Genomic DNA, 13,408 nt, shown 5'->3' on the forward strand with positions numbered 1-13,408 from the left:
TTCTGACAAAGCGTTATCATTCGGCTCGTTGATTACTTGTAATTTTGTCATTTGCAGATATGTTTGATTCCTTGGAAATAACGTAAATTAGTATTCAAGAATTAATCCAACTGCAGCATTACATGTCTTGAAAATAACATATGTTTTGTTATGAATTATCAAAATTATAAAATGGTGAATTTTTTGGGGAGCGGTACATTCTTGAATTTTTTTTTCGGCTAATCGTTGCATTCGTGAAAAAGTTATATTCGAAAAAATAACATTCAGGGAGCTGATTTTCGGGGAAAAGTCGTACTATCCCCTAATGTAAGATTCTATTACAGATTTGCAATAAAAGTATACAGAATTGGCAATGTTTGCGACATGAACAGTGTAATGTGATCGCTGGAAGGTTTTTAAAATAATTTCGTAATTTTTAAGGTGACGGTTCTATTCAAAAATATGCATTCTGGAAAAACTTGCTTGCACGCTGCAGACAATTGCAAGAACTGCCATTACATTTGTTGTTTGGAACATATGCTTACTTATGTACTTAACTTATCCTGGTCCGACATCCCTCAGGATTGCACCTGCATCACAATGTTACGCCAATTCACTCGGTCCGTGGCTGCTTGTCTCCAATGTCTTGGCCGTCCCACACTTCCAAGATCCTGCTCCACTTGGTCTAACCACCTTGCTCGCTGTGCTCCTCTTCGTCTTGTACCGACCGGATTCGAGGAAAACACAATTTTTGCGGGATTGTTGTCCGGCATTCTTAAAACGTGTACCGCCCATCGTCCCCGTCCAGCTTTCGCAACTTTCTGGATACAGGGTTCGCTATAGAGTTGTGCCAGCTCGTGGTTCATCCTTCGCCTCCATACTCCGTTCTCACATACCTCGCCAAAGATGGTCCTAAGCACTCGTCGTTCGAAAACACCCAGTGCTTGCAGGTCCTCCTCGAGCATCGTCCACGTCTCGTGCCCGTAGAGAACTACCGGTCTTATCAGCGTCTTTTACATGGTACATTTAGTACGGAGGTGAAGTTTACCCGACCTCAGGGTCTTGTGGAGTCCATAGTAAGCACGACTTCCGGCAATAATACGCCGACAAATTTCTCTGCTGCAGTTGTTATCCGACGTCACCAATGATCCGAGGTACACAAATTCATTCACCACCTCGAACTCATCTCCGTCGATTGTCACGCTTCAGCCTATGCGAGCCCTATCCCGCTCGGTTCCTCCAGGTGAAAGATACTTTGTCTTCGATGTTTTCACCTTTAATCCAACCTTCTCTGCTTCACGTTTCAGCCTGGTGTACTGCTCCGCCACGACCTGAAACGTTCTTCCGACAATGTCCACGTCGTCAGCGAAGCAGATGAACTGGCTGGACTTATTGAGAATCGTGCCCCGCATGTTAAAGCTCGCACGTGTAATAACACCTTCTAGCGCAATGTTGAACAGGAGGCAGGAAAGACCATCGCCTTGTCGACATGCTTGGCATACACAGTTTTGGTCACGAACTGCTCATTTGCTAATAACTTTGCACACAGTTGACGGAACATAGTTATTTTTGAAGCAGTAGATAGAAGAGAGTGTAAACTTGTTATAAATATATATAAAAAAGTAGATTTTAATGCTACTAGTAAACTGTATATGTTTTTGCGTTGTAAAAATGAGGTGAGAAATGCTCACTACACATCTTGGAATTTAAGTGTTAAAATGATTAGTGTTTATTCAAATGTTAAGCTTTACCTAATCTTCACATATATTTAGTAAACTATGAGCCTAATCTATCAAGTACTTTGAAGAAAAATAACTTTCAACATCTGAGTGAAAAGTTATTACCAAATGAACAGTTGGTGTGTACAACTGTGCATGCCAAGCATGCTTGTCGAAGTCCTTTTAGAATTTCAAACGAGTCCGATAACGCACCCGATATCTTCACACAGCACTGTACACCATCCATCGTAGCCCTAATCAGTCTGGTCAGCTTCCCGGTAAAACCGTTCTCGTCCATAATTTTCCATAGCTCTTCACGGTCAATAGTATCATAAGCGGGCTCGAAATCGATGAATAGGTGGTGCGTAGGGACTTGATATTCACTACACTTTTGGAGGATCTGCCGCAAAGTAAAGATTTGGTCCGTTGTCGATCGCCCGTTCACAAAGCTGGCTTGATAACTTCCCACAAATCTGCTTGCTAGCGGCGATAAACGGCGAAAGATGATCTGGGAAAGCACTTTGTAGGCCGCGTTAAGAATGGTGATCGCTCGATAGTTCTCACATTCTAGTTTGTCACCTTTTTATATACTGGGCATATTACTCCCTCTTTCCACTCTTCCGGTAGCTGTTCTGTATCCCAGATCCTGACTATCAGTCGGTGCAGACAAGTGGCCAACTTATCCGGGCCCGTTTTGATAAGTTCCGCTCCGATACCATCTTTCCCAGCTGCTTTTTTGTTCTTAAGCTGTTGGATAGCATCCTTAACTTCACCTATCGTGGGAGCTGGCATGTCTCCCTCATCTGCTGTATCGACGAAGCCATTCCTCCTATCGCCTTGGTCCTCCGCCTCTGCGCCGTTCAGATGTTCATCGTAGTGCTGCTTGGAACATATGCAAAGGATATAATAAATCCAACCTTACATTGCATCGAAGACAACAAATCAAGAAGACTGGCAACTTTGCCAGAATCCAAGCGACACATACAATGGCGCTGCGCTTGAGTGAAGGTGGAAGCAACGCAGAGAAAAATGAGCAAATTCGTTCGAAGCATTTACCTTTGAGCGGCAGATGACGCGATTGTACCTGTCTCATAGCGTTCGTATGAGAAAATGGAAGAGTTGCCAGTCTTCTTGATTTGTTGTCTTCGATTGCATGTAAGAGAAATCTGTTTTGTGTGTAGCATATGGGAATCCACCAATAGAGATTGCTTATTGAAATCTACCAATAGAAATCAAAGTACAGTATATTTGTCATCACAACCACAGTCAATAAAAAGATGTCTAATTAGTTCAGATTTTCAGATGAATTTTATTTACAAAGCTGTTTTTAACAAAACTTTCTAACGTTTTTTATATTATATTTTTTTCTTAAAAGTAGTCTTCCAATTACATCTATGCTCATTATGTAGATATCTAAACATAGCTCATACCATTTCTCGTTCAACACCATTCACGCTAGCACACACATAAATCGACATTCGTACATTTTGTATCACTTTTTTCGAGATAATTTTATTATTTCAACTCCTACTGCTGGTAGTGACTTTAAAATTAGAAATACCTGCTTTTTATGTACATTTATACATGAGAGTAATTGGTTGTCGCTATGCATTACGACCGATTTTTGATTATTGATTTATGCTTATTAGTTTAAGAACTGTATCTCAAATTTTCTTAAATTGGCTAAACGACTATCTGGATTTATTTGATCTCATAAACCCTAGGATGCGTAGATGTATCAGCAATAAATAGATGGAAATATGATGAAAAAATGATATATTTACAAGGCAACTGTTTTGTGTTGCTCACACTTTTGTCATGGGGTTTGTACCATTTTTGTTCACTAAAATTAGATGCAACTGGTAGCTTGGCATGATGGAAATTTTGCGAATATAGTATATATTCACGTTGGCATCTGAATGTCCGGTTTTGTAAGACACGAAAAAGAGAAACATCTGTCGTCTACAACTGTCCTTACACTTAATAGGAATCATTGTTGTTAAAGGAGTCAGTTATTGAGATGCCACGGGCACCAACTTGTGCTATTAATAAATAAACTTAGCGCTCTAGACAATAAATAACATCGTTATAATGCTCCTTTAGGTTTCCAGTCCTCACTGCTGTTAGCAGAGAATTATTTCCGTTTTGGTTTGTTTCCAAAAAAAAAATTATTTTTTTTGGCGAGTGTCACCCAAAACCAAAAACCGCGTATTACGGCGAAATTAGACGTCCATGTCCCTAGCAGGGCTGGCAAACGTTGTGGCTCTAATATTTCCTATTATCACGAACATGCGCCCGCTTCCGCCTTACTTTCTTTTCACATTTGCCCCACCAGGATGTTTTGGTGCACACGGTTTCCGGCTTCAGTACAAAACATTTGGATTGTACAATGTTGAAGAACAGTTTGCCGACCATGTTGGCATCACTGGAATCGGCCATCTTGAGGCAGGTGCGGAATCTGTTGAAAGATTATTAAGAAAAAATAGTCAATTATGTTTGAAATTATAAGTTAGTTTGAAATGATAACGAAAGAACCAAAGCATCATATTTTTAAAATAAAACCTCAATCAATAAACCGTTCTATGATTCGACACTATTAAACATAGGATATCCTCCCTTTTGTCGTTATTACAGATAATTCTATTCCCTTGCTCATCGGGTTGACCCTGCAGCCTGACCCTTTCGAAAAACAAGACGTAGGATATTTCTTCAAGATTTTCCGTCTGCCCAATCGGCACCGCAAAGTGAAGTGAATCCTACCATCTGTATGTGGCTGTTGCAGCTCAGGCGGTGTCATAAAACTGTCACTCGCATCACTATTAGCCATGGCGGGCAGAAGAATGATGGCGAAAAGTTGGAGGACTGCAGCTAGAGCAGCACCTACAAGTTTTGCTTTGGGAGAAACTCGACCATCGCATCGATGACAATAATGTGATCGAAAGTAGATGGAGGAAAGGGATTGAACTTCTCACTTTAATGGAATTCATGCCACTGATTCCATTGAGAGATAATCGCATTATGGTTTTTTTTTGTGGATTTTGAATTTAATTGCATAAGTTGAACGAAGTTCTTTATGCCTAGCAACAATTTTGAAAATCTAGCAAATACATTTTGAGTAACAGAACAACATAAATGCGCCAAACAACATCGCAATAAAATAAGCAATTGTCATACGTGTATAAGAGCGTACTTTTATAGTGGAAATTAATTCTTCATCAGCTAGAAGAGGGGTGCTGTCGTTGACATTTTTATTGTTCATTTTCACATTGTCTTTTGATCCTGTTGCAGAAGCTGGTGGTACGAGTACTTCCTCCTCTCAGAAGATGCAGTGTAGTAACAAGTAGCAGCATACTTTTCGCGTATCTACAATAGTTATTCCGTTGAAGTTGGCACAAGATGTAACGTTGAACAATACGGTCTTGTCCGTTTGGCACCGAGAGAAAAGCTTTATTTTGACATTTAACTAATTGACGAATTGGGCCATTTTACAGGAAAATTAACGTTCAATCTACAGGAAAATACAAAAAATACAGGAAAATAACGTTCAAAATTAAAGTCACAATCAACGATTCTATACGAATCGCGAGCGCTCACTCTGAGTGAACGCTCACGAATCATCAAATCGCTGATTGTGACAACCTGAAAGCGAAATTGACAGGTCCTATGTGTCAAACACCAGCCCTTCAATCTCTTCCCGTATCCAACAAGTACAAATCTCCATTACAACATCTAACGAACTCAAAACTCCGAAAATCACTCCTCTATAGCAAGTGAGTGGAAGAAACCCTGCCCATAATTTCAATACATCGGGAACTTACAAGCTGTCAGCTGGAGATTCTTATTAATTTATCGAACCTTCAATTATAAATATATGACAGTGTACTCTGAGCAGTAGGCCCTGTCAGCGAACGGTTGGGTTTGCTAGTGCTCTCACGTTACAAAATAGCTATTTATGCAACAAGTTGCATATTTTAGTAAGGAAAAATAGGCCATTATGTTATTCAAAACAGTTACACTTTTCAGCACTGATTGCCAAAAAAGCTCGCAAAAAAGCTTTGTTACGATGAAGATTTTCCAAAAACTGGTTGGTCGTTGAACTTTTTTTTTTTTTTTTTTTTTTTTTGCCACAAGGAATTATGCTAATTTGCCAATTACACGTGTCTATTTTGTGAATTTAGCCTTCTCCATTAGGGTAAGTGTTACAGTTTTTGTCCCAAGAGGTTCCATTATACCAAATTTAATTCCATGCAAGGCTAGAACACAGATTTTGTCATATATCTATGCAAATAAACCCATAGAAATGTATCCCAAATTTGAGTTAGACACTAGGGTCAAAAACTGATGCACTAGTGCCATAACTGCCACACTTACCCTCAGGGCCGGATTTGGAGCGGGGGAGGGGGAGAGCAAAGGGGGCAATTTCTTCGGTACCCCTGGCCATGGAGGCTGAGTAAATATTTGTTGTTTTTAATTTATCATATTTTTTCTGCTAAAGCATATAATTTTCATTTTACGTTCAATCATAAAGTCTAGTTCTGAACTTCTAATTTAATATTATACATTGGTCTGCAAATGTATCTGAGCTTGTTGATCACCAATTGTTCAGTTCAGTGTTCACTCGACAGAAGCAGACCAGAGACGATGCTATATAAGAGACGCGCGGAGAGAATAAAAGTAAATCTGGTTGCACGGCCAGTTATTTTGCTGCAAGGTTTGGCAACCCGCAATTTTGTGTTTACTTCGAGTAACTTTTAATTTGAGCGACTGTCGTCTGCTTCAGCGTCACGGTTTTTTTTTTTTTTTTTTCTTTGATTTGTTTTCCGTCGATCTTGTTTTCCGTGCTGAGCACCAATGCTACCGACGCCAGGAAGGCAGCTCCCACACCTGGACCCTACCTATCGACTCATCAACTCATGAACCGGGGACCAACGGCTTTACTTCCCTTCCGAAGGAAGGCGTGATCAGAGATGTTATGCCTCAGAACATCCCGGCGGCGCCGACTGGGATTGAACCCAGGCCTGCTGGGGTGAGAGGTAACCACGCTTACCACTACACCACCGGCGCCGCTATTCAGCGTCACGGTAAAATGAATAGTTTTTTAACCGTATCGGTAGTCGCGCTATTCAATTAAAATATTTGAAGACTTAATTTTTGACAACACTGAGTGAAACCACATATACCACATTGGAGGTTATATTCTACAGAGCATGGCACAAAATTAATCAATCTACGATTGTTGCTTCCTATCATGTATTAGAGAAATCTCTCTTTTGAAATCGTTCACAAATGTTACTATCTTGAAAAATTTCACCAGAAAAGCCTTCATGACAACCAACCAACCAACCTTAACAATTAAATTCAACCCCAATCTCAATACTTTCCATGCTTTTCTTCGTGAAGCACTCGTGTTTATTTACATTACTCGATTGGAACCGCGTTTGCCGGTTCGATTGATACTTTTGACTCCAGTCTTCGCACGTCTCTTATTTAACATCGTCTCTGAAGCAGACCACTCTCAATGTGCGTCACGCGATCACCTGTTTACTCGACAGCAACCATTGTGTGGTCCTCCTCATTGTTCTTCATCATCAGTTATTTAAGTCGACGCGTCGTCGATTTTGAACAGAAGCCGTCTAGTAATGAGTGTGTGACTGATGACCACGTTTTGCGTCCATTGCTACAATGGAAGTGCTCTGCCCTCCATTGGCGATACTGCCATACAATGAAATCACTGGAAGCGGATCCTATTCTGATGGCGGAGGCTTATTGGATAGCGGAAGATAAAGTGTTTATTGTGTTGTACCTTTTGACTCTAGTTATACGATGTTTTGTAAAGTGAACAAGAATCCTCGGCTCTGTAAAGTTAATTCGATAGAGCTTTATCAAATAAATCAATAAACGTATAATTGTTCTGTTGAGTTAAAAAATCTTTCAGCAAAATAGCTTTGATTAATTGCAAATTAAGGTCAGGCTGACTTATTTTTGCTTGCTGATCATCGAAAGTAATGTGCTTAAGAAGATTGACTTTGAAGCATTGACCTCTACATTGAAGCTAAATGTTGACATCAATGTTGCTTCATGGATGTTTTTTTCGATTCTATTTACTGATTTGTATTGCATTTATGTTGAAACATAATAAATAAACGCAACTCTAAATTGAATCAAGGTTGCAAAGACTCATTTCAGCTAAAATAATGTTTTTCGGAATAATAAAACCAAAAGATGGTATGATGGCATGTTTTACTTGTAACTTACAAGAAGAGGTTACAAAGTATGCGTTGGAAACATAAAACCTGTAAATTTTGCTTTCTATGAGTCACAATCAGCGATTTGCTGATCGCTGAGTGAGTGAGTGAGTGAGTGAGTGAGTTTGTGAAAAATCGCTGATTGTGACTCTCATGAAGTGAAATAAACAGGTTTAATATGTCAAACACATTCTTTGCAACCTCTTCTTGTATCCTACCAATTCAAAATTTGATCATGGCATCTAATTATTTCATAATTTAGAAAAACATTGTTTTAGCTGAAATGAGTCTTTGCAACCTTGAATTGAATACCTTATTTCGCGGGAAATTGATCATATAAAACGTAAATATGCTAATTAATTCTTACATTCAAGAAAATTAACAAACTTGTGGTACTAAAATCAATAGGCTATGATAACACACTCACTCAGTATCTTATGATAACACGCGCACTCAGTATCTTTTCCCATGTTCGAGAATTTATTACCGAAAAAAGTCGGTAAACGATTAATATTACAGATTTTTCGGCAATCAAAATAAATTTTACAGAAATTCGGTAAACTTTTAACGAACGTACGGTAATCTGCTTATTAAACTAACAAACTCTGTAAAACATATTACAGAACAAACTGTAAAATGAAGCAAACACCGAATTCGGTAAAAAAAAACGAAAAAACTGTTGTAAATTATTTCAAGCTGTCAAATCAAGATGCAAACCATGTTTTTATAGTTCTATTTCAACTGTAAAATCGAGTAGTGGACAGTGATCGGAAAAATCTTTGAATGGCACGGTTAATTGAGCAGGTATACAGAATGAATACATCACTCTAATATTTCATAAGAAATTTTGTATGTATAGGTATTAAGCGTTATTGTTTTTCAGACACTATACCAACGAATTTACGGTTCCCTGCTGGACTAATGAAGTTTCTACTAGCGAGTTCAAAGCGAGGTTCAAAGTCAATGCACGCACTTCTATAATTCTGCAGGTTCATATTGGAGCATAATTTTAAATAAATATGACTTTCAAATATCATTGTACAAAGAGAATTTTCTTCAAATTGTTCGCATAAACTAATAAAACTAAAAGGATTAACAATTTTATTTTACGGATCAGTTCGGTAACAATATAACTGAATCGATGGTAAAAAAATCACCGAACCGTTCGGTACTTTTGTCATTTCATAAAATAAACCGTTTACAGATCGTTCGGTAGTCATGTAATTTTCCGAACTGATTACCGAACGTTCAGCCACAGACAAACAGACATAACACATTGAACATTTCTTACTGTGAAACATCGTCGCTAAAACGTTACCGCCATCTGTTGAGTACACTGTGATGGGTAGTACGCTGAACAGATGGCGGTAGTGTGTTAACGTCAAACTCAAGGGAAATGACTATGCGCGCCACAGGTGGCGGTACTACCAACTACGATACTTTCAAATTGTCCGTTAAATGCTTGTTCGATGAACAACTAGCGAGTGTTATGTCTGTTTGTCTGTGGTTCAGCTGTTGAAAGTTCGGTTAAAAATTACCGAATACGCTATCGTTTTGCATGACTACTTATTATATTGAGTGTTTTGCTTAGTTTGAACATTTTTGAAATCTTAAATTGCAAAATATTGATAAACCCCTTCAAATGGCTTTCGAGTGACTTTCTGTGCGATATTTTTATCAAATGTGAGTTCCCTAAATCCTTGTACGAAATGTATTTTCGAGAGATATCAAGGATTTTTTTTTCAATTCATGAGTGTGTATATTGCGTGCCAAGCACAATGATACTCTATGCCCAGGAAGTCGGATAAATTTTCAACCCGAAAGAATTTCTCGACCATACTGGGAATCGAACCCGCCGTCTCCAGCTTGGGAATAATGTGCCTTTATTGACTAGGCACTGTTTTGGTCTAGGGGTTTGAAATATAATCAATTCTTAGTTCCTGAATCTCCTTAAAATTGATTGATTAAAATTAAACTGCAAAATACTGGTTCGAAAAAAACGGAGCACTCCTCAAAATCTATTAACCATAGACTTCTTCTTCTTATTTTTAGCATATCAATCTTATTGCTTATCGCATATTAGCTTATTGCGTGCTCTCAACTTAGTGTTCTAAATGCACTTCCACAGTGGCATGCACAATATGATACTCTGTGCCCAGGGAAGTCGAGAAAATGTCCAACCCGAAAGATTCCCTTGACCGGACCGGGAATCGAACCCGCCGCCTCCGGCTTGGTAATACCGTGCTTTTACTGACTGGACTATGAGGCCCCTACCATAGACTCGTAACGTGCCAAATACTCGTAACAGGCTCTTCAGCCATCCATTGAAAAACCTACAGTTTATTGTACTTATTGAGTCGAAATAATTCAATTATCGCCACCACAAAAATCCGTTTAAGCATGACGGCATTTACTTTTGGCATTATCAATCAAATTAATCTCCCAGTGAATGGAACTTTTCAGAAACTGTACCACCTCTTTTCATCCATTGATTTTCCCAGAAGCAGATGTCTCTCGTATTTCATCCAGACACTCAATTTCAATTGATTTTGGTGTAAACAAAAATCACGATAAAAGTGGCAGCTAAAAGTATGCAATTCTGCATGCACTCAGTACCCAAGACCTCGTTCAGAATAGAGCTCATATTTTACGGCCATCAAACGCACGAGTACCGTGGCAAATTGAGATACTGTTGCAGCCACGGGGTGAATGACAAAGGAGCGATAAAATCAGGACCGATCTATTTGCCTTTAGCCGTTCTCCTATCTAAGCAAACGCGGCATCCAATATCACCAAGAATGTCTACCCGGACGGTGGTCTTGGAAAACGAGATACATACAGACATATTTCCTCCATTGCACTTTCTCGCGTATGAGAGAAGACCTTTTCTTCTCGTAATTAATTCTATTTATTATACTCTTCCGTCGTGTTACGATAACCATCAGGTGACCATTCGAGAAATACAAATTGTTACCAATTCCTCCTAAGACGAACAATCCGCTGTCATCAAGGTAATTGTACAATAATTTGATATGTCTGTTCGTGTTCTAATACCAACAGAAAGCTCTCCACACTTCACTTGAAGCGTAACCACGTGATTACTACCGCATGTGGTTACACGCCTGACTTGAGCTGAAACAATTGATGACGCTGCATTCTTCAGTTTGATTCTTATTCTTTCTGGTATATTTCAGTTGTCGTCGTCAACGCGTCCGTCGTCATCGTCCCAATCATTCAAAAAGCGAAGACCATCAGATATTATGCTCTGTCCAGGACAAGGTGGGTATATCACACAGTACGTAGCAGCTTTATGACTGCGCTCTCTTATACGATTATTTATGATCGGTAATCAGCCGAAAGCGATGAGTTTTCCTGTTGTTTTACGTTTGCCTCAAGGCTATGGGGGATAATTCTCAACCTGTTTCGTTTCGGCGTTAAACTGTCGTTTTCGTACACGCTGTTTATCTCGTTATTTCCATCAAAAGATAGAGGTAAGAGAAAAGAAGAAAAATCAAACGTAATTAATGGCGGATTTTTATTGGTTCGATTTTTTTTAGTTCCGGTGATTTTTTTATGATTAGAAGCTGTGTGCTATTTAAGCGTGGGACTGAAACGCATTTGCAACTCATCCCACCAGCGGTCGTCCTTCATGTTCGCCCCCGAGACAATTAACGTCGGATTGTGGTCAATTAGTTACAGGTTATTGGGTTGACGTACGTGAGTCAGAAGGCGAGCGCCAATTAATGAGCATCAAAAGGATCTGGCAAAAATCAGTGCCCTTCCTCTCATACCGGATTGGCAGGAATGGGGGAATATGGTGCTACACAAAGTATGCCTGCCGCAGTTCAAGAGGTATGCATGCAGGAAAGCGTTACTAATCCGCCTGACTGTGCTGCATAGGAGCGTAAGATGCCGATTCCCGAACGCCAGCCTCCGAAAACGAACAGAGAACGTGTAAATATAATAACGTAAATTATCACCTCTACCGGGTTGGATCCTTTATTCGAGAGGGTCCACTGTGCGTGTGAGTGTGTTGAATGGATCCTTGTAACGTCCTTTTTGTGTGCCTCCGATTTGCTTCATCGCCTGTTGTGTGGTGTCTGCTTGGTTCAGAACAATCGATCCCAAACAACACTAACGGATGACCGCAGTCAGAATTCTCGGCAGGCAGGCCTCTTAGGCTACGCATTTGCTTCTTGGCGTTTCTTGTTTTCTTCCTTTAGGAGTTCAGATGGACACTGTTTATTTAGGAGCTTCTTTCTTTCCACCAATGATGGGCAACTCTGCCTGCACGTTATGACCGACACTGCAGGAAGCATTCGAGAAGATCGAAATCGACGCTTTTGATTTGCTGCTCTCTTGACATAATCCTAGAATTAACCTCTGCTACCATGTGGCGCCTATCTGGTGTAGGTTACGGATTGTGCTCTCGATTGTTTCGTATCTATTCTTACGAATGTTTCTGCTTATTGATACAAATGCAAGAAAATGACTTGTCATTTAAAATGTGTGGATACATACTATGATGGATCACGTTCTGCTTCCAAGCATATCAATATTTGTTTTATGTTATTCAAACGTGGCACTAAGAACACCTGTTTTTTTCTTTAAATCAATGAATCAATGCAATTCATGGTATTAGATTATGGTTATATGATAATCAATTGAAAGAATTTAGTTTTATGATAGGATCAGGCAGTTTTTATTGTAAGTTTGTCGTAATGAGAGCATGTGAAACTAATGAGGCTTTGTTTCGACATAAGCTAAAAGATCAAACAGTAGGATTTTATGTGATCAATCCAGAGAAAAATGTTCACCGAAAATGACAACCGAAACCTACTGGTACTTAATATGCATTCTTACATGTGGTTGAACGTTGCGGTAGCCGCAGACGATGAAATATTCAAAAGATCCGCAATTTCTAGCTACATTTCCCTCCATCTAATTCGGTCTTGTTCATTTGGACAACTTTTCCGAAAAAAGAAACCTTTGACAACTCCGAAAAACAACAAAAAGCATTCGGAAGATTATTGCTACCAAGAGCGTAGCCAGGTTTCTGAACAGGATTTTGGGCTGAACGCTATAGGAATGCAGCGTCATTATGTGAAATTTGGATGACTACTTCATATGACGAGAGCTTAGATCTAATTTTAGGCCTACTACGCACAACCCGCCCTTTGCCTCTATTTTTCGAGCGAATTTTTTTCACGAAACAGAATGTTTTCACTGCAGATGACTTTTACATGTATTTACCTATCCGTAACGTACGTAAGATTTGAAAAAGAGTAACAAATTGTTGAGATATTGCTAAAAATCTAACACTGCTTCTTGACCCCAAAACGGATTCTAAATTCGGCCTAACGCGTTGAAACGCCATTGAATTCACTTCGACCTATCGGCTGAAGATAAAAATTGATTCGGTCGTGGTTTTTGATAATAATGGGTGCAAACATTCATATCACGCGT

At 39.4% G+C, this 13,408-nt stretch overlaps 1 protein-coding gene across 5 annotated transcripts in view; it reads right to left on the reverse strand.

The window, feature by feature from the left end:
• Nucleotides 1-2,986: 2,986 nt before the first annotated feature.
• GIIIspla2 (Phospholipase A2 group III) overlaps nt 2,987-13,408 on the reverse strand; it is a 49,304-nt gene continuing 38,882 nt past the window's right edge. For all 5 annotated transcript variants that reach the window (XM_065218343.1, XM_065218341.1, XM_065218346.1 and 2 more), the window contains one exon: nt 2,987-4,155. In XM_065218343.1, the coding sequence (XP_065074415.1) occupies nt 3,963-4,155 (193 nt within the window). In that variant the 3' untranslated portion in view covers nt 2,987-3,962. The remainder of the gene's footprint in view (nt 4,156-13,408) is intronic.

This window comes from Ochlerotatus camptorhynchus, unplaced genomic scaffold, assembly GCF_037179485.1.
Source record: "Ochlerotatus camptorhynchus isolate MF236.1 unplaced genomic scaffold, CSIRO-AGI_Acam_v1.1 ptg000085l, whole genome shotgun sequence".
Lineage (NCBI taxonomy): Eukaryota > Metazoa > Arthropoda > Insecta > Diptera > Culicidae > Ochlerotatus > Ochlerotatus camptorhynchus.